The 22,085-nt window shown below is 35.5% G+C and overlaps 1 protein-coding gene across 2 annotated transcripts; it reads right to left on the bottom strand.

Annotated features, from left to right (window-relative positions):
• Nucleotides 1-3,960: 3,960 nt before the first annotated feature.
• On the bottom strand, nt 3,961-20,787 carry LOC125672258 (uncharacterized). Of its 2 annotated transcripts, XM_048908456.2 has the most exons (17): nt 20,465-20,787; nt 17,558-17,644; nt 13,731-13,897; nt 13,187-13,357; nt 12,848-12,989; nt 12,508-12,649; nt 12,085-12,159; nt 11,909-11,997; nt 11,645-11,815; nt 11,192-11,370; nt 10,940-11,084; nt 10,472-10,849; nt 9,984-10,301; nt 9,675-9,857; nt 8,046-8,236; nt 4,341-4,518; nt 3,961-4,255 (listed from the first exon to the last, which is right to left on the bottom strand). In XM_048908456.2, the coding sequence occupies exons 1-17, from the start codon at nt 20,538-20,540 to the stop codon at nt 4,152-4,154; spliced, it is 2,796 nt and encodes a 931-aa protein (XP_048764413.1). In that variant the 5' UTR covers nt 20,541-20,787; the 3' UTR covers nt 3,961-4,151. The 2 variants fall into 2 exon arrangements, with proteins under 2 accessions (XP_048764413.1, XP_056018842.1); XM_056162867.1 differs by having other exon boundaries at nt 3,961-4,518; nt 20,465-20,619.
• Between the last annotated feature and the right edge of the window lie 1,298 nt (nt 20,788-22,085).

Below are 22,085 nucleotides of genomic sequence, written 5' to 3'. Positions count from 1 at the left end.
TAAACTAATACGATAAAAACACAAAGTTTATTATTATAATATTAATATGCAACCATACTTATATGTAAATGTTTACATACTGATCAACATATAGTTATACACGATAGAAAATCCGAATTATATGCTTAGTTGTTTATATAAGTATAACACATACAGTTGTTTGAATATTGATAAACATATAAAATTTAACATTAGAATAATAATGCTTAGTGGTTTCCATACTTATAAACACACGAAATTGTTTACATATTTGTAAACATGCACGATAAAACCTTAGTTATACATATCAGTAAAACTTTTTACTCGCCAACCGGAAGGAAACTTACGAATGATATTGGAAGCTACAAATCATGCAAATTGAAGATGGCAAATGAATAGATTAGTTACATGGCAGCCGATGACGAAGACGCTCACACAACGTAATTTGTGACGTAATTTGTGATATTGTGACGTTTCACCCGCTGAAACCACGGTATGGTGGCCTATTATATCAATAATAAGCAAAATAGAAGGTTAAGTTAATGAATGCATTGAATACTGAATAAGCATATTGAAAAAATGATAGGTTAGATGACGTCGAATATTTTTGTAAATCACATTGGCATCATATTACACTATATAACCTTTTTGTGAAAATGTTATCCTGTATTTTGCAAGAGTTTTCTTCTTTTTTTGGGAGGTGGGGTATTTTTTTTTTTTTTTTTAGTTTACAATCACCCATTAAATTTAAAAAATATATATATCTTCTAAAGATATTAGTTATTCTTATACGTGATGAAATCTGCACAGCACTTACTAATTTCATCATATGAAAATACTTTTCTTTTCGTCTAAAGAACAACACAAAGAAGTCCAGGCGCCATTACAGGCCAATGAAACACCACCGCTACCAAATAAAGTGTCGCCAAATGTAAATACCGAACCAGCGGATACAGCCGATCAAAGTATAGGAAATAAAGATATATCTAGTCACTCATTTAATATCAATACTGAGAAAAATATCGAATTACCATCCGATATATCAAACTCAAGCCAAAGTACACATGACTCTTCTTTGAATAATGAAAAGTTGAACACCACGGAAGATGCAAGCATTTCTAAATCAAGTGAAAATATACCTGTTTCTAGTAGTGAAAATTTAGGTGATTCAATTGATATAAATAAAGCTGAAAGTACGCCAGCAATATGGATTAAATCTAGTGAAGATTTTCCCATTTCTAATGATACTGAAACAGTCTGTCAAGATCCTAATAAAGTAGAACAAACAGAAACTGCCATTTTAGATGAATCGAGTATAAAAGAAATCGTTGAAGGGGAAGTTGGTACGAAATCTGAGTCGATCGAAGTAACAGATGAGTCAAAGTCAGCGGAAAATGTTAATGAAGAATTTGGAAAAGATAAGGGAAAATAGAGGAACTTGATAACCAAGAGCAGAATGTAGAAAAACCAAAGGAACAAAAAAGTTTAGAAGTAAAAAAAAAAAAAAAAAAACTACCATCAGATGATAAAGATATTGATGAAACTATCGTGGAAATGAATGATGATATAGAATCTTTAGAAGACATGAAAGATGAGATTGTAGATGTTGTGTTAGAACACTTCTAAATCAATGTGAATGTACATGTAGAGGAAGTGAATGTACAAGCAGAGGAGATAAATATACAGACAGGGGAGGTAAATACACAGAGAGGGGAGGTAAATGTACAGGCAGGGGAGGCAAATGTACAGACAGGGGAGGTAAATGTACAGGCAGGGGAGATAAATGCACAGACAGGAGGTGGGGGGGGGGGTAAATGTACAGGAAGAGGAAGTCGTGCATCAGAGGAACGTGTGGAAGTTGTTATTGACTTAAAAGAAGACCAACAAACGCCTGACCCAGAAGTTGAGTCTTCAGAGGTGGTCAAAACTCCGGAATCAAATATTAAGGAAGAAAGCACAAATGAGCAACAGACGGAGACACCAGCGGAAGAAGTAAGAGATCAACACGCGAGAGAAAAAGAGACTGGAATCAAAGAAGACCCAGCGGAAGCTGGAGGGCAAGAAGAAAAGAAAGAATCTGAGTCCATGGACAAGAAACCGAATAAGAAAGAGAGACTGGATTTATCCCAATTCAAACAAGAAAAGAAAGCACCTGGAAAGTTGAATGTGAAGCAATGGCAGACCAATTAGTCTAACGGAGGATGTGTGCCATGGTAATTTCTTACTCCTTCCAAGCATGGCTCCTGGGTGATTTGAAGTGAGGCCAGAACCTATCCCTCTAGACAACTTGTGCTAATTGACAATAGGGTTATCATCGATTGAATCCTTAATTGTTTGCAGTTGTCTTTTGTCAGTTTTTATTCTGCGAAGGTTAATTTTGCGGATTTGCCAATCTTTTCAGTCTATATATTATTTTCGTTTCTCATGCATTGGTTTGGAACAATTATGATTTCTCTTATCCATTATTTTGCGAAATATTATGTTTTCACATAATCAGGCAGCATCATCAATGTGATTTATTAACATTAATAAATTGTTTAATAGAAATAGCAATTGTCCAAAATACCAAGTATTTTGCATGTTTATATTTGTATATGCACCGTTTTATATGGTAAGCAGCACTTGCATGACAGTGATAGAAACGTGCGCCTAGATTATCTACGGACCTTTATGATTAGGAATCCATTGCTACACTGAAATTCATGCAAATCTTTATAGTGTAATATTCGCGATAAATTGGCGAGAAGAATCAGATACTGATCATTAGTAATTTTACGAATTTATCATTTTAATTTGATAATTCCTGTGTTTACATTACTACATGCACGAGTGAATCCTATATTGGACAAAAGTGGTTTCCCTTGCGGTATTTCTTTCTTTCTCAAATTCTACAAAACAATTTAAAGAGACGCCGTTTTATATATTTTGAAACATAATCGAAAGACTGCATTTTTTTTTGTTGCATTTATTAATCAAGTACAATACAAATATTGCAGTAGGTCACTGTACTCGGAGGTAAATACCGGTCTTAATTCTCGCATGCAAAGTTCGTTTCCGATTGAAAGTCGTTTGTTCTATTGCTACTGCTTATCACTCATTTTATTTCTACCTGAATCTTTACTTTGAATATTTTTGAAATTTCAAAACACGTTAAAACGAGAATGAAAGTGTTTGTTTACGGATTTTAGGTGACAGAGACTGGAACCAATATCACGTGTACCGCATGATCAACGAAACGTGCACAAACCAGCGACAAGTGTACCCGCCAGGACACTCAAATCAGCCAGTTACAACGCAGAAGATTTATTCGTACGACTACACCCCAACAATGGAGGATGGATACGGTGTATCCGAGTTTTAAAATGTCCGCCATCATGGCAACAGGAAGTCGATTGGCTTGTAAATAGATGTGTGTGCATTTTGCCCCAACTATGATATATGCAGCAGCAACGAACTCTTACATTTATGGTGCTATATAGAGACATAACTGTGCAATTATAACTAAGACAAAACTGATGTAATTTGTGTTCGTTCTGGTTACGCTTGTGTCTGTGTTTTGTGGAGTCGTTTCAATGTTATGTGCAAACATGCCCCTTTGTAAATAGCAGGGCTTGATTTTTATTCTTTATTTTTTGGCCTTATTCGTGTGTAGACGGATATCCCCTTTAAATTTCTATATTCGGGTTGTTTAGTTACCAGAGAGTAACTGTTATTCGATACTAATGTGTCAAGATGTGTTGAATGATTGGATGCAAAAGGGATATTGTTAGAATTAACACGGCATTGTACATATATATCATTTATTAAGTTTTTGAATTGTGAAAATTTTATGACTTGTGATAAAAGTCTTACCTGTCTTTTTTATTTATGAGGAAGTGACAGTGAATTAAAACATCTTTTAAAAAAAGAACTATGTGTTTGATTTAATTAATTAATGCATTGTTTTACTTTGATAACAATTTTAAAAGAAACACATTGCTAATCAATATATGGAAAATTTATTTGGACGGATTCAAACAATAAAACAGATAATATAAAACAGATTTGTAGAAAGAAAACAGTACATATTTAACATTGAACTGGGATAGTGTCTACTAGAGCACGTAACATCAGATGATTTGAAACGATCACAGAAAGTATCAATAGTATTGAATGTTCGATAAAACATTGTTTTATGGCGCCTCTTTTGCAAAGTCGTCCATCTCTCGGCGAAGACTGGCCGTCATTATTTCTTCACTCTCTTTCCGTAAATTAAAAGCACTTCTTTTCCTCACACCTACAAACAATTAGGTAATTCTTTCTAGAGTTCCTGTTTTTGAGCTTTGACCATTTTGATACCACCTTAGTAAACAAGTACTTACTGTGAGGAGGATCCAGTATCCGAAAAGGTGCTAGAATTTCTCGGGTATATGAAGGACAACCGCTCTGGGCAAATTCTTTCACATATTTCTCCACCTCGCCTTGTACTGGGGACTTGCTATTGGCCTTGGTGACGTACACATGAACCTCTGAGACGTCAGGATTGTACATCAACGCCGCCTGCGACAAAAATATTGCAGGATGTATGTAAGAGTATATGTATATTGGAATTATATACTCTAAATATGAACATCCGTGGGAATTTAGTGGAGTCTTACATTTCTCTACTGTTGCTTAAATGTGTTGCATAAATAATTAGCGATAAGATACTACTCTCACATGATGTAAGTATAAATGTGTGACAATTTTTTAATTACGTTTTTAAAGAATGGGTGCGCATGGTCAAATCAATTTAAAGGGACTAATTCACGATTTTCCCCAAAATTTTCTTTTTCACTTTTAATCATAAAAATCTACTGTCTAATGTGTTTAGAAGAGTTCACATAAAAAAACTAAGATTGCGGTATGTTATTGTTTACGAAATTTTCAAAAGAAATGGATATCGATCATCATATCTTTCACATTTCAAGCATTTTTGAGGTAAATGTGTCATCTAAAAGTTAAAATTTGTGACTATGCAAAATCAAGATTCTTTATATTACAAAATCAATATTTAACTTGTTTGTTTGTATACATACATGTAAAAAGACTCGAGTCTCTGTTTACATAACACAGATTTAAGGCTAAAATATTGCTTTTATTCTTGTATTCAGAAGGTCAAAATTTTGGCTGTCAATATCAAATGAGTTATATTTTTAATGTTTACCATCAAAAATGAAAAATATTTTTATCAAAAATCGTGAACCAGTCCCTTTGATAGTAGTTTATGATAATGGGGCGGGGAGTAAAATGCATATTTTTTCCCAAGTATATGTATGATTCACTTTCATATTGTGATTGAAATGAAGTTACTGAATAATGATATCAATGAAGTAAGCGTATTTATTGCTGGCTGGTATGATGATATAACAGTTTAAGTCCCTATCCGGGCTCTAGATTCATACAGGCGATTTTACATAAAACCAAAGTGTCCGAATCAAGAAGTTTTCATGTATGTCACACGGACAAAGCAATCCCTAATTGCAGTCGATACAATTTACACTCCAAGGCGTGATTTCACAGAAAAAATTTCAAATATCGGTGCTGTATATACATGTGGTACAATAAAATCCTATCGACATCAGAATGCCAAAAAAAAAAAAAAAAAAAAAAAACCCACACAAACAAAAGCCAATAACAACAAACACAGCCCTGCTTAATCTGTTGTTTCTTCTTGTTGATTTGCAAACATGGAAAGCTGTAAGAAAACCTACCATTAAAACATCAAATGTAAATATAATGTGAATATAGATTAATTGATTGTGCATTGTGAATATAGATGTCTTTATAAAATATGATACCATAAAACATCCTATGTTTATCGCTGACAAAACATTGGTAGGTGTTGAAACACGAGACGGGTATGAAGACAAGATTTGTCTGCTCATCCGTTGCGTGTTATCTTAACACAATGGATCAGTAAAATAACCAGTAACGACTAGAGTTAATTCAGACAATTATCAAGATATTTTAGCAAGTATGTGTACTCTTATACGTAAAAGACGTCATTCTTTATCAGAACAGTTCCGCGGTAACAGACACCTGTCCCGCAGAAACGCATGCGACTTCTTAAATCTTAATTCATAGAATGGGCCATCGTCGGAAACCCACGGTCGGTCGCTCTACGATTACCTACCGTGGGTCACAAGGCCTATAGTTTCGCATAACTCATTAAAATGCGTGATCTTAAGTGACCCATCGAGGACCAATGGGAATCGCCGTAAATATTCCCAGTACTCAAAGTGTCAGCTGTAATGGTGGCGCCCATGAAAGTGTGTGTGTTTTGTTGTGTCACTATCTAAGATACGTGTATATATATGAAAGCGCCAGATTTGGCACCCAAAATGGCTGATTATTTTAACTAATACTTCACTTTTACATGTGCCCCCCCCCTCCTTCGGAAATCCTGGATCCGCCTCTGGTATGTTTATTATCATCACTGCTTCATGGCACGTGAGTAAAATCAGTCATGCATGATACAATTTAAAAATTAAATGCAAATTTGAATTAAGATATGGTCTTACAATCCCGTTACCTCCCCTGTCTTTATAGACACAAATACACCCTCCATTTCAATAATGCAGATAAAGCATCTCGCTGAAAGTTTTGTAACTTGTCCAACTTAAAGGTAGTCAAAATTTTGGCTTCGAAAGCAAGTTTTTCTATGCTACCGAGGACTGCAAATAAGGGGCTTTTTCATTGGCTGAATATCACAATAAGGAATGGTAAAGCGACCAATCGTATATAGAAGCCGAGACACACCTTCCAGCAAAAATACTGGCCTTGTGACGGAGAATGGGCTGGCTTGTGAACAAGATGTGTTTGTGAAAACTGATGTTCCTGTATCGCAGGAAAGTAATACAGTATGCTTCAGATTCAGATGCTAAATACTAGTAGTTAAATCTCATAGTTACGTTATATACAGAACATGTTACTCACCATTACTCGTGGTAGATAATTATAAACGAGCATTCTGAGAGTATTGCATGGCAAAACATAGTCTCCTACCGGTCGCAAAAATTACTGAACTGCAGCAATATTCGAAGTCCATTATGTAGGTTATGATAAAGGGCATTATGTAGGTTAAAGTAAAGGGGAAAATTGGGGAACCAAGATAGGAATCACTATTCAGGTACAAAGACTAGACCAGGAAAAAAGACAAATTTATAATTAGGTTTAGGTCATGTCAATGTACAGTGAAATGTAGGTGATCATGAATAATGTAGCTACATTGTTGTATTACTAAGTTAGAAGTTTTTTTAAGATGAGTGTAGTACTCTTATCTACAGAAATAAGAAACTTGGATGTAGGCTTTAAGCTGGTGATCAGGTGTGGATGTGACTCCACTAATTATCAACTTTATAGAGGCGATCTGAAATGTACCAATTATCAAATGAATATCTGCACGTGCAAGAAAGAAAATTATCAGATTCCAGACTTGGTTTTTGTTGTGCTTCCAGGTATTCATTAATTGATACTTGGTACATTGCTTTGTCATAATGTGTTACAGATAAAGTTTTAATTTTGTGAATTTTCACTGAGTTACGGCCCTTCGACTTCAAAAAATACAATGTAGTGTGGTGAATTATCAGTTTTTCGGACCCCCTCCTCCCCAAGTCCAAGGGCCATGACTTAGTGAAAAATCAATTGACCGAGACGAAATTCGAACTTCATCTGTAACTTGTTATGGCAAACCAATGTACCAAATATGAAATAAATATCTGCAAGAACAGAAAAAAGTGCGGAAAACTGATTTACCAGACTAACGGACAGACAGACGGACGGACGGACGGACGGAGTGCAAACTTTTAAAAAGTCCTCTTCGACTTCGTCGGTAGGCGACTAAAAAGTTTGTATTTCTCAGTTACATAAATTCTAGGGCGTGGCCAACTAGACACACAGTCAGACAACGAAAAGAGTAATTTCTTACATTAAGAGTTGCTATGCTAAGCAGACGAAACAAAATGTAAGTCACATAATAATGTACTTTCTCTGTCCACGATATGAATATAAATTTACGGTGGGCATTGGAGACATATACCACATACCCGTAAGGCTAGCTTCATCGAACTGATTTCTTTTTCGTCCTTGACCCAGAATTTGGTGATTCCTGTAGCGGAAATGGCGTATAGCTCCTCCAGCAGTGAGAGCAAGGGACTGGGATTCTCCTCGGAGGAGTAGAGATCCTCAATCACACTTCTGTCTGGGTCTGGCCGATATCGGAGTTTTACACTAGGGGCTGTAAGTAAAAGAAAAATTGTACGAAAACAGTTTTCTGAAAAAGTTTTCGTGCGTTTTTGTTTGTTTGTCTTGTTTTGTGATTGGCAAACGCCGTCTTGCTCTGTAGAGGGTAATTAATCATCATAGTTTCAGTAAGAATTTGTTTACTTCCATCAGGACTGCGAAAAAGGTTATGTGAAGGATTTACAAAACAGAAGGAAAGGTAAGCTTTGCGAGTTGTCACAATGTGAAACTTATACGGTACCAATTTTGATGTACCACAAGCGATTAGATGAGGGAGAGACTACAATTTTTAGGGGCTAGTTGGATTTACGTCCCATCGAAAATATTGCAGAGAAACAGCTACAATACGAAAAGAATACACAAAATTCGTTTTATCAATCATCACAGTATACTGGAAATACTAGTACATGTATACGGATATTTAGGGTATCTTTGAAAAATCGGACCAGTATCTTCTCTTTCTATTACAACTACTGAGTAAGTATTGCATTCTATCGGAGTTTTTTTTTTTTTACGTAATCAACTTTTCCGGGTATGACATAGATTGGAGCTTATAAAACATTTGCACATTTCTTGAAATTTCCCAGTTATTAGAGGAAGATGATATTTCTCGGTTTACTTCAGAACAACTGGCATTTCTTGTAAGTATTAGGACCAACTTTTTCTCTGATAAAACAATTCATGCATTTATCGAATTTCTCAATGATTGTAACGTAAAGTGCATGTAAAGGAGGTAGCGAACTCCCCTCTATACATCCACTTTCAGTTGAAAAATCTTCACTTACAAATTTTATTTTGTGCCAAGATGGAGAATGCAACCCCCTAATGGCATTACCATTTCTAAAATTTTCTCGATTGGTCAATTCAGTGGTGGTTCTAGGATAAAACAAGAGATGGCCAGTTTTGAGAATGGCCTCTTGGTAATTAAAATTTATATCTTTTACCTATAAAAATCTAGAATTGGGTTGAAAGGGGAGGGGGATAAGAAAACCTGGTTGGAGGCTGGACGTAGGTGTTCCACTCCGAACCTAAAAAATATTTAGAGCTGCTTCATTCAAATTAGGGTTTTCAGCTTGGGTGTCACTTCCTAGGGAAGAGAAAAAACCACCTGCCAATGATATACAGTGTACATGTATTCCTTTATGCTTCAATCGAATTGGATTTCACTGCATTTATCAATTGTCTCATGTTGTACTCTAGTATGAAACAGACTTAATCCATGGTGTGTTTTCTATTGGTTTAACATTATGCGAGAGTTCCTCGTCGAAGAACACCTACCAAGTCACGAAAGCTTTCATCCGAAAGATCCACAATTTTCACTTCTAATATACTGGATATTTACAGTTTCATCGCTAATCCGGTCTGGATTTCATAATCATCATTACCATCATTATTATTATGACTAAATGTTTTAAAAGAATCCCGGTTCTTACCAAGGATGGAGAAAATGGGCGCTCTCAGAAGGCAATGCCCACTGCCTTCACAAGCAAGGGCAAACGTTTCGATGTTGTCTCGTGCAAAAAAGTTTGTCATATCTTTTTGGTTGTTCATAAGGTCAAACGGCATCCAGTGAATCAGATTACTGCAGTGCTCTAATTTCTTCTCATAAATAGACCCTTCAAACAACATGGTATGCAATATTCAAACGAGAGTTAATTACTTATTTCAATACAAGTATTAATTTGATGATTTATTCTTTTTCTGAAACGCATCACTCAGTTTTGAATATATTTAAATGATACCTTCCAGGCACGTGCCACAGGCCAGCAGGCAACCCTTCAGAGCCTCTTCCACTTCAGACTCTGGTTCATGGTAGATGTGTTTGTTTTTAGACAATAAAGTCCATAGCTCCTCCACTACAACCTCTCTGTTTTTTAGGGTGGAGGTACAGAAGTCTGTTACGTCACTTGGAATGCATGCATCCGCCGTTTGCCTCCTTCTCCTCTTCTTCCTCTGAATAACTTTAGGCTCCTTGTATTTGTAATTGATGTGTTGTCTTTGTGGGACATCCGGATCTGTGCACGCCTCTGTGATGTCATCTGGATCCACTATTCTAGACTCTATTGAAAGGCTTGGTAAATTATTTTCTGTCTTACTTAGATGCATATAGGTATTATAATTATACATATATTAATGTCATACAACCGGGGTATTAGCTACTCAATATTACAGGACAAAACATCTAGTGATAGATATTGCAGAGAAGAGAGTAGTAGAAAGATGAAATTACGCAATGCAGACTCCCTCCGGGCCTCTAGATAAAGGTCGAACGTTTGCTCAGTATAGCCTTGTGGGATTAAAGATTCGGAGTTGGACCAAAATAGAAACTGGTCTTCATCCATGCTGACATAAACTGACGTTGGATACAATCCAAGGTTCATGTTGAAGCCGTATGTGTTGAATACTGGTCCACAGATGTCCACAACCTTCTTTATTAACCTGACATTATTGTACACTGTTGTACCGTTGACAACCGTGCTGGCGTATCTCAGCTCCAGAGCTTGTCCTAACGTGTGGGTGTTGTAGCGTTCGTCAGAACTTTGAATCAACGATTTCTGTTCCTCGTTTGACATAAAGGCTCGTACAATTTCAATATCAACTGGTGGATCTGATAGAAGAAGATATTAAGTCAAATTGGGAAGCAGAAAATATATTACAAACTTTAAAACGATCGTATAAACATCCAAATTGTTCCTACCGGAAGCGTTCAGCCATTTATTTTCGTTGTAGACCAGTTTGGAATAACACTGAGCAATAGCTGGAGCCAGACGTAAGTATCGAAACTGAGTATCCTTTGCGATGAATTTCGACAGAGTAGCGCCTTGACTTACTATAAGATCTAACTATAAAATAGCAACAACAATGTCAAAAATAATTAACAACAGTTCAACTTAACAATCATTGAAAAATACAGTCAACGTCTGTGACACAGTTTGCATCTATTACATACCCTTCCATTAGAATCAAAAAGCGGGTACTGATCCTCTTCGTCCGCCATTTCTGTCGGCAAGGCGTACATTTCGGTTTTAGAAGCGGGTGGTTCAACAGACACAAGAGTCGCTCTTGGAAAATTTATTGAGGATTCTGTTCTTCCTTTCATTTTTTTCGACGATATCACGATATAAGTTCCTGTAGAAAAAGAATCAATTATTTTAATCTGTGTAAAAACTCTTTTCATGGTACTTCATGCTAGGATATTTTCGACCCGTATTATTTTCGCACCGACGCATTGGAAATTGATTTCGCCACTTTGTAATTTTGCTTTTTTTCAAGTTTAAAATTTTAATTAAATCGTTTGATACCAGCATCGTTATGAAAAGAGGACGAAAAGCAAAAAGCAGCAAGAGGATGAAATTTTTCCAGATACAGTATTGATTTCAAAATTTTGAAAAACTTCAAATACCCATGTTGGACACGTGGTCGGCTTTCGCACAAATTGCCAACCGAGACAGCTTCTCGAGATTTGCAGCGTTGTTTCCGGAACTTAGCTTGACTTTAATCATACGTCCTTCTGCTCTCAGACTGTCTGGGTCCGATCCCTCATTCCAAGCTTCCTCAACAGTTATCTTACCGCCTGATTACCAAGATAAACACATCGTGAAAAAATATACTTGAAGCATATCATATAAAACATGGACAAAGATTAATTCAATTGCTACAGACGCACCTGTTCCGCCTAAATCAACTTTATTCGTGTAGGCTTTCAGGTTAAGGAGGACGTTGAACAGTCTGGGGCTCATTACACGAATAGGACACCTGAAGCAAAAATAGAACATCTTTAATTGAAATGATTCTAATTTTAACGAAAGGTCGAATAGTTTAAAAAAAATATTATGTCGAAACCTGTTGGATAAGCCATTTCCTGGATACGCCATGCATCCTGTGAAATCCACGTCAGTGCCAATATACTGCGCTAATCTACAATAAGCATTAGATATCTTGTGAAAAATACTTATAATTTGAAACTTAACAATACATAACGGTTACTTAAAAAGGTGTTCGAATCTAAATTGATACGGTTACTGCAACATAAGAACAGATAGATTAGTGTACTTTACATATTAACACAAGATTGTTTATTTGTAAGTACGTTTGTCTGTTAATCTGCTTGTCTTTTATACAACAATTCTAGTGCAATTCTGTACATCTAACGTACGCAAATATTGGACTCGGTTTATATTGTATCATAACTGGTGTCAACCTCCCTCACTTAGATTATATTACACTCATCTAAAGGACCAGCTCCTCCTGCCCAAAATAATCTACCTTCTGACGTCAGTGTCCATGCTTGGAAGAACAGCTTCGTCTACTACCCCTACTACAGATGAGGGGTCGGATTTTCCGGCGGGGTAGTGTGAACCACTAGTCACTGTAGGGAATTTGCTGCAGTCGGGAATCCTCTTTGGAACTAAATTGTTTAATTAGCCATTTATTCTTCAGTTCGATACACTGTACTATCACGTCACTCGATAAGTCTTTATGAGAACTTTCTATTGAAATACGATTAACTGTGCGTCGCTTCAATATACTATGAACAGAACAAAGATTTTGTATACAACGTGAGATAAAATTATAGAGATGAAGATTAGACTACCCATTAACTTACCTAATCCTTTGTTAACTAAGGCTTGAGCACTTGTTAGGGTCAATCCGCCGCCTTGATACACGGGGGTGGAAGTAATGTCTCCAGTCATAAACAGAAACACGGAGGATGAGTCTACGTAGATACCAATGTCTCTCTGGTTTTGCTGGGGGAAACAGAAGTGCGCTTAGTGCCTCTTATGATGTTATATCGTTTGATGTTTTACGGGAAAAGCATTGATATAACTATAATTTGTTGAATATCTAATTTGCATATAATAGAAGCATCAACTCTTTGTTCTGAGATATATCAATATGTACTGTTCTAGAGTGGAATAAACTACATGTATATCGAGTAACTCACTTCAAATATGACGGGACATAAAGACAGAGCGGCATTGGTAATTTCACTTATCACCCCTGATGTTCTATAGGAAATGACGGCTCCACAGCCACTGCTCAGGTAGTTCTTTTTGTCATCAGGTGTGTAGCCGCTTGTTGCAGATATTTTTTCATATCCAATGTCGATCTTCAGCTACAAATACATGCAAGTAGGATATCCACAGTAGTTTCCGTTTGATATAAGGTCGGAAGATTTCTTGCAAGTGATGAAATACAATTTTACAGAAGCCAATATTGTGAGTTTCGTTATTTTCTGGGGATCATTTCGCACGTAATTTTTCATGAAAAGATAACCACTAACAATGTACATATGAAATTCTAAAATACACAAGTATGATCACATAGCGTCGTGAAAGAAATCTACAAAAGTTCATCTACCAACAAGAAGCATAGTCTGTATAAGAATGGTCGGTGTGATTAATGAATTTAATTTGAAGAACATTTTACTCATTTAGATCAATTGATATTTCTCCTGTGAATAAAAAGGGCAAACAATAAGTTCTAACTTTTTCCCTTGTAACTTCGTAGACTTTGGAGAAAACTCTCTGTAGACATAGTGTAACAGATGGGTGCGCGCGGAAATAATCAGCACCTCCTTTGTTGAAGTCCGCGACTCTGATGTTCACCGCCATGTTTTTATCCTTTTCGGCGGCCATACTGTACAGCTTGCTTCCTGACAAAAAATATCACACCGACTCTATTAACTTTTTGTAGTATCGAAACTAATTCGTAAATCACGATATTTGCTGTCGATATTGATGATATCCATAATCGTTTCGACGTCGATAATCAATCATGTATTTAAGAAATGAATCTAATTGTTGGACATAAGCGAAATAACCTGGGTTGGATCAGTTTACGCTTTATAGTTCACGAAACATGACATGCCCAACTATGGTGACAGATTTCTGCCCCCTGCATGCAAGATAATTTATATCAACATGCAAAATAATAATGTTGACATTCGACTTATTTATGTCAACATACGATATTAATCGTTGACATAATTTATCTCGCATGCAGGGAGCAGAAATATGCCAACATACCCAACAATTAAACTCACTCTTAAGAATTTGATGCAAAAATAAAACAAAAATACCAGACTTCGTTTCTTAAAATATTAATAAACACTGATAAATACAAATCACGCAAGGATTCATATTTGATTATCAAAGAAGGTGTTGCACGTCTCATGTTAATTTCCCTTAAGGTGTTGCATGAAAGATCGAAAAATCTAAGTTATTCAAATATATGATAAAACCAATTGGAACGTATGTCTTGATTCAATAATTTTTGAAAATAAGTTTAAAAGACGTGTATTGGCAAAATTGGCCAAAATATTTCGAGTTTAAATCAAGCTATAAGTGATTTATATGATTTTTAGCGTTAAAATGGAGGGATATCCCCGAATTTCAGAAAAACTGCCTCAGTGAAACAAGATAAATTTAGCATGAACATGTTCTTCGAGTTTTTCTCTAAACAACTGTCGCTTTGAAATTTTGTTTCACGGGGGCATTTTTTTGTAAATTTTAAAAAATCGAAACGACTTCACTGGTATTATTTTCAACTTCACCTGTACGTTAATTTTTCTTAGTAATGTATGGTCTACTGCGTGGTTCAGTGGATAAGATCGTCGACTCTTATATATGTAATTTAAAAAGATGTTTTCTATTTTTAAAACGACCGGGTTCGACTCCCTCACGAACACATTTTTTTGGTGTTCATATTACGTTTTCCATCTAGATTTTTATTTTTAAATTGAAACACGCTTCTAGTTTTTATGAATGTTTCATGTTAAATCTGTTTATTACCATGTGCCGAGTTTGAAATAAGCTTCCAATCTGGACATTGTTTAGTTTGTGAATAGGACTCTCAAAAAACACGCCGAAAATCGCATGCAATACCGCATTGGCGGATTTAGACCCCCCCCCCCTAAAATTTTCAAATTTAAGGTAAATCGCGGTATCGTGTTTTGGAAAATGTACTAAACTATAAAAGAAACAATAATATCTTCCACTCCAGGAGATATAAATGACAAAATCTTTTGATTTCTTGATTACTTTATTGGGAGAACTTAATTTTTTTCCAAAAAACCCCCTAAAATTTGTGTCATTTTATTAATTTCACCTTATTAAAATGATAGAAAATAGTACAAATGACTAAATAGGAGAAATATTTCAAGCCCCATAAAATCTGTAAAATCCAGGAGCTTCCGGGGGCTTCGCCCACTGGACCCCCACCAGGGCTTCGCCCTGGACCCACTGCCTCATAAAGTGGCGCCCCCCGTAACCCCAATTCCTGGATCCGTCCCTGATACCTGTGTTTTAATAGTCAAGGCTGCTAACGAAAACTTGTATGTTTTTCTGAATGAAAGTTGTTGACAAAGGCATGGTGCCTTTTCCGAAAAACCGTTGTGAACTTTGCAAAGCTTTGGAAGGAAAACTTTAAGGCCAAACAAGGTAAATAACCGTTAAACAGTTTGAGTTTATATGTATTCCAGTAGCAAATTGCTATGTTGAATAAATTTTTACAGGTACATGTACTTCGAATAGTGTTGAACTTTATTCATGCGTATTAAACTTCCTATATTTGTTTTGTGGTCAGAGTCATGTACAGTTGCCAATTGTTGGTTGTAGAAAATAATACATACGAGTATAGAGGTATAAGAGCTTTTGGACTGTAGTAGTATAGAATATTAAATATTTGATACACTCATAACATGTAACCGTATACATTGTATCTGATACTCAGGGGGAAAAAATAAGACAATTTAATTTTCACGATTTCAAAAATTATCTTTAGACTACATGTATAATGTATTGACACATAAAATGTATTAGGCTTGTCCCTAGTACTGGGGAATGCTTCAGGTATTTAAATGGCAAATACGCAATGAATATAAATATGAATGAAGGTCAGTTCTACGTCACGAGTGCTGGCAACGGAGCTCCGATTAGGGAAAATTCCCGCTTCGGTGCAACACCCTAAAATTGAAATTTTTCTGTCGGAGCTACTTCAAAGTCTGTTTTTAAAGGACAGCAAAGTAAATATTACATGGACAGCCGACACTTATTTTCTGTCACTAAGGTTCGTTGCAAACTCCATCTTCAATAACTACCTTTTCAAATTTGATAAATAGATTACATACTATGGTTATATGAAGAACTAAGATAGATGCTTAATGAATCCTTGCGCGGCGAAAGTGATTTGTATTTATCAATGTTTATTAACATTTTATTAATAAAGACTTGTAGTTTTGTGTTTTGCAAATGTCCGCCATTTGCTGTCAAAATCGACGATATTATTTCGATTTCGACGGTGAATTTTGCATTCGCATAATTTGAATCATCCATTGTGATGTACGAGGTTTAGGGCGACCAGTCATTGTGATGTACGAGGGTAAGTCGATCAGTCATTGTGATGTACGAGGGTAAGTCGACCAGTCATTGTGATGTACGAGGGTAAGTCGACCAGTCATTGAGATGTACGAGGGTAAGTCTACCAGTCATTGTGATGTACGAGGGTAAGTCGACCAGTCATTGTGATGTACGAGGGTAAGTCGATCAGTCAGTGTGATGTAGGAGGGTAAGTTTATCAGTCATTGTGATGTAGGAGGGTAAGTCGACCAGTCATTGTGATGTACGAGGGTTAAGGCGACCAGTCATTGTGATGATGAGGGTTAAGGCGACCAATCGTTGTGATTTACGAGGGTAAGTCGACCAGTCATTGTGATGTACGAGGGTAAGTCGATCAGTCATTGTGATGTACGAGGGTAAGTCGATCAGTCAGTGTGATGTAGGAGGGTAAGTTTATCAGTCATTGTGATGTAGGAGGGTAAGTCGACCAGTCATTGTGATGTACGAGGGTTAAGGCGACCAGTCATTGTGATGATGAGGGTTAAGGCGACCAATCGTTGTGATTTACGAGGGTAAGTCGACCAGTCATTGTGATGTACGAGGGTAAGTCGATCAGTCATTGTGATGTACGAGGGTAAGTCGATCAGTCAGTGTGATGTAGGAGGGTAAGTTTATCAGTCATTGTGATGTAGGAGGGTAAGTCGACCAGTCATTGTGATGTACGAGGGTTAAGGCGACCAGTCATTGTGATGATGAGGGTTAAGGCGACCAATCGTTGTGATTTACGAGGGTAAGTCGACCAGTCATTGTGATGTAGGAAGGTAAGGGCGACCAGTCATTGGATGTAATGATATGGAAAAAGATGTTACATGTACTGCATGGAAATACAATCGAAATACAATGTCGATATCGAATAATCTGTCTGTGGGGGCAATATATTACTAACAGTTCACAACTAGCATGTCCAAATACCATACCGCAGCTGGCTGGGTCTGCATAATCCGCTGCATTGTTGACTGTGGACGGATCGACAACAGTTAAAGAATCCGAGTCAAATATAGTCTCTGGAAGAAAACCAGAATTATAGTCATGCTAAAACACATACTGTATGATTATTTACTATATCTTCTAAGGAAGGAATGTTTTTTATTCAATGTAAGCAGGATAATACAAAAGGCGATGTCTGAATTTTAGTAAAAGTTCTACAAGGTGTAGATCAGTCGAGTCTTAGTATGGTTGGATTGGCCTTTGTGCAAGTATATGTTGAAATGTCCTTTCAACTTTTCTTGCTAATGAATGTAAACTACAATAATAAATAGATGAAATGGAACAGCATTGTCACATTGCATATTTTTAATTCTTTACGGTATATACTCCTGGCAATAACATGACGGTGTGATTTAAATTCACAGATGCCAAGTAGTTATTTTCTTTCACATTGACTTCTTAACATACTTTTAAATTAAAAAAAGTACGTAAAATTGATCCATAAAATCTAGTTTTAAAACGTTGAAACAAACTTTAGAAGGGAAATGATCAATACTAGAATCTAGTGTTTATATACTGTTAATTGCCACACACACACAAAAAAAAAACCCCAAAAGCCACGGTTATATATTGTATATCACTCAAAAGTTGTAATGTGTTAGCATTCGTAAAAAACTTTATGTCTGAAATTTGGAATATTTAAGAGATATTCGAAAACTTTTGACGCATATTTGAAATCTAACTGATTTATATTTAAAAAATGGAATCCATCTTCCAAAGTCTTGGACCCATAGACCGGGTTTCTCTCAGATTTCAATCACTGTATTTGCTAAAACATCCTTTAAAACACATCCAAATGATGCCGACATCATTTACATGTGTATTATCTTTCAATGAAAAGGTTTGATCGCTACACCAAAACTTTATTCAATAGCTTAAATTGTTAAAGCATATCATATGAAGTATGATTTCACCATCAAAAGAGTTATACAAGCTCTGAATTATTTCATATATGAATTTTGTCTTTTTTAATGATAAAAAGGTGATCTACTAGTAAAGAAAAAATGTTAAACTTCAAATTTCGCTGTTCAATTGTGCATGATATGAATATTCTATAAAATATACCAAGCAGACTTGTATAGACGTTCTAATTTTTTCAAATAAAAAAATATCTATGAAAATTGAAATTATTATTTATTTATGGTTTTTTAAATTTATGGCTAAAATCTTAAAAAAAACATGTCAGTTAGAAAAAAGATATATTCGACAAATATATTCTTAAAAGAAATTGAAAAGAAATGGCCTAGATTCAGAAATATTGCAATTTTTCAAATCAAAGCCATGTCCGATCAAAATTAAACTGATCCTGATCGGAATTATAAAAAGTGATAATAGAAAACATTACAATCGGACAAGTCCCTTGTTGTAAAAAATTAATTTCTTATTGACACTCAGCAATTTAATTATTTTAAATCAAGTTTGATTGGCATGGGTACTTTTTCGTTGGGTTTAGTTCAAATAAGAAAAAATGCAATATACATGAAGTTTGGTAATTTCGTTTCAATATCTTTTTAAAGATATTTGAGTTTAATATATCTTTTTCCAAATGACATGTTATTTTTAAATAGATTCTAGTCATAGATATAAAAAATATTAACAAATTTGTTTTTAATTTTTATAAATATTTTTTAATTTTTGGTATGTTTAATGATCGCATACATAAAATCACAGAAAACATTAAATTTAAAAAATATCTTATTTGCAAACAAAACACCCTTTCAATCATTTCAAAAAACACACACCAAAGAATCATAAAATAATTTGAGACTTTCGACCTTAGTGGTAGAGCGTTCGCTTCGTAACTGGGAGGTCGTGAGTTCGAGCCCCGCTCATGCCATGGCGGCGTCAAACATAAGACGGAAACATTGGTAGTAATTGCTCCTTCGCCAAACGGTCGGCATTTAGAAGTGAGAACCACGGGTCTTTCTGATATGACCTTAAAAACGGAGGTCCCGTGTTGTGGCAGTCGTTGGCACATTGAAGAACCCTCGTTGATACAGCGCTGAGAGCTAAGCATAGGTCTAAATTTGTGGTACTTCACCTGCAGCTGGTGACTTCTCAATATGAGTGAAAATTTCTCAACGGGACAGAAAACAAATAACCAACCAACCAACAATATGAGATATTTTAACAAGCCACTGAATAAAATTTTGGTGTAGCGATCCACCTTAAAGTAAGTTCAGCTGACAAAATATTCAAAGCACAATTGATTTACTTTCAACCAAAGCACTGCGCGATTTGATTGTTTGTTTTTCTCGTTTTGGGGTCGACAATTTAGTCTTATCAATAACATAATTCAGATGATAGAAAAATACCTTTAATTTCTTTCACAATGCTTACATGTATATTCTAGTAAGTACGAAAGGGTCACGACTAAAAGCACAGTTGACTTGGTTTCATTAAAACATCAGGAACACAATAACTTATATAACTGTTTGTTCTGAATTATAAAAGTTTGTCCAAAATTATAATCGGTGTTTATAAATTCCTATTTACAAAATTTTTTGTTTTCAAAAAATATATATTATGATTATTGTCTTCCATCACTTTTCTAATAGTATTGATTATTTTTGTGTCCTAATGAAAGTCTATGTCAGAACTGTTTGAATATATTATATTATAGATCAGATGATCATCTAATACTTACTTTAGTTTCCTTGTAGATTCATATAGACAATTATTCATATACCAAAATTAAGATGAAATTGTACACATACACAATAGGCGCATAAGATGAAGTTAGAAGATTGATATTCAGTCCACATACGTAAATAAAGACTGAGAGACAAATTATAGAGACGAGCAGTATATGAATAAGTTGTGGAAATAGTACTCACTTTCGGCTCTGGCTCCTACAAAGACCCAGAGCAGCACACAAGTACGAAAAGCTGCCATCTCTACCCATGAAAACATACCTCGTTCTAAGGATTACGTGTACATACAGAATTAAACATCCTGGTGATTTCCAATGGCGCAGAACTGATTGAATCTTACCGTATACCCAGGCGAACATTTAAATCTCCAACTTTTACATGTTCAAGATCGTCATTGTTTGGACATGGGACTGATAAGAAATATATATCATTGTATATAGAACGTTTTAAGTTTTGCAGCAACGTGCCGTTTTTATTTCAAATTTATGAGCCACGTTCGATTGCTTGGATTAGGAGAATATCAATTTATATCTTTCATGATAACAGTTTTAAAAAACCAATTCTTCTGTAAACGATAACAAAAATAAATATCTGTGAAAACAGTCAAGGGCATTGGCACTTTTCGCTATTAGCAGCAGAACTAGGGCATGGAAAGTTATTTCATTGTTCAGCAACACAAAAACATCAAGTATACATGATTGCAAGGCATTGAAATATGAATAAAAGTATGTCGAAGTGCAAGATGTTATGCGATTGAATGATTTCCATCATTTCATAGCGTAGGCAACAGCATGGAAAACATTATACATTATTTAATAAAAACATCGACCGAACCTTCGATCGGTAATGACGCAAGGTAGTTCTCGGGTGATGATGCATGACTTTTTTACTTTATAGATATTAGACTTTAAGAAATCGATTTCTTTAGTTGTCAATGATTACCCTCCCACAGTAAGAGAAACTCAATGATGCTCAACAGCTAAAGTTTATTGTACCGAATAACTCTTTACCTGTCGATTTACATTCGTTCATCTACAAGACTTGCACTACGACGCAATAACACTAGATAAAACAACAGGGTCATGGACCACGACGCTCACCTGAATCAAATTGTTCCAAAAAAGACGTCTTATGAGCACTAATTATAACCAAGCACTCGACAATACCTGATATTACGAAACAGTACATTATGTATATCATTTATATCTGCAAATGTATTTCCTTATATGTCATTACTAATGAAATTGACATTCAATTTCATATAACATGAAGTTGGTCACGTGATCAGTCTTTTCTTGCGTATAAATACAATCACCGCTTCAAAAGTCAGGTACTTTCACATGGCTTCTTGCTTATGCCATGCAGTGGGGGATTTAAAATCCCTCTTCCTTTTTGCCACAAATTTAAAAATAGAAAATAGGTCGAGTAAAAGTCCAGATTAGCACCCAAAATGGCTAAGTATTTTGGCTAATACTCAACTTTCACACACTCCTCCTAATCCTGGATCCACCACCGCAATGACTTCATAACAGAAACAATGTTTTTAAAAAAAAACCCATCAGAGTTTATTTTGTAAACAGACAAGAATTTCATAGCTCAATAAAACAAAAACATTAAACATACCGTTCAGTTGTTTCATTTTAAATACCGTCTACAACTAGGCCTAAACTGCAACATGGCGAATTCCTAAGATGACTTTGATATTGGAAGCGATGAAATGGAGGCAGAGTTAGATCTAGAGGACTTTATGATGATGATAAAATTGTTTCCAGGCAACAACCATCACGTCCATGATCGGCATTTG

The sequence above is a fragment of the Ostrea edulis genome, chromosome 4 (genome assembly GCF_947568905.1).
Source record: "Ostrea edulis chromosome 4, xbOstEdul1.1, whole genome shotgun sequence".
In the NCBI taxonomy this organism is placed as follows: Eukaryota; Metazoa; Mollusca; class Bivalvia; order Ostreida; family Ostreidae; genus Ostrea; species Ostrea edulis.
The sequence above is the reverse complement of the archived record's forward strand: the minus strand, read 5'-3'. Positions and strand labels throughout refer to the sequence as shown.

Bases quoted from the DNA above. Each gene is read 5' to 3' on its own strand.
- LOC125672258 (XM_056162867.1), bottom strand. From the start codon at position 20,540: ATGTTTTCATGGGTAGAGATGGCAGCTTTTCGTACTTGTGTGCTGCTC. The intron at 11,998-12,084 runs GTTTCGACATAA...TTTTTGCTTCAG, and splicing joins GGAAATGGCTTATCCAACAG to GTGTCCTATTCGTGTAATGA. The intron at 10,302-10,471 runs GTAATTTCATCT...GCCTTTCAATAG, and splicing joins CCGGAGGGAGTCTGCATTGC to AGTCTAGAATAGTGGATCCA.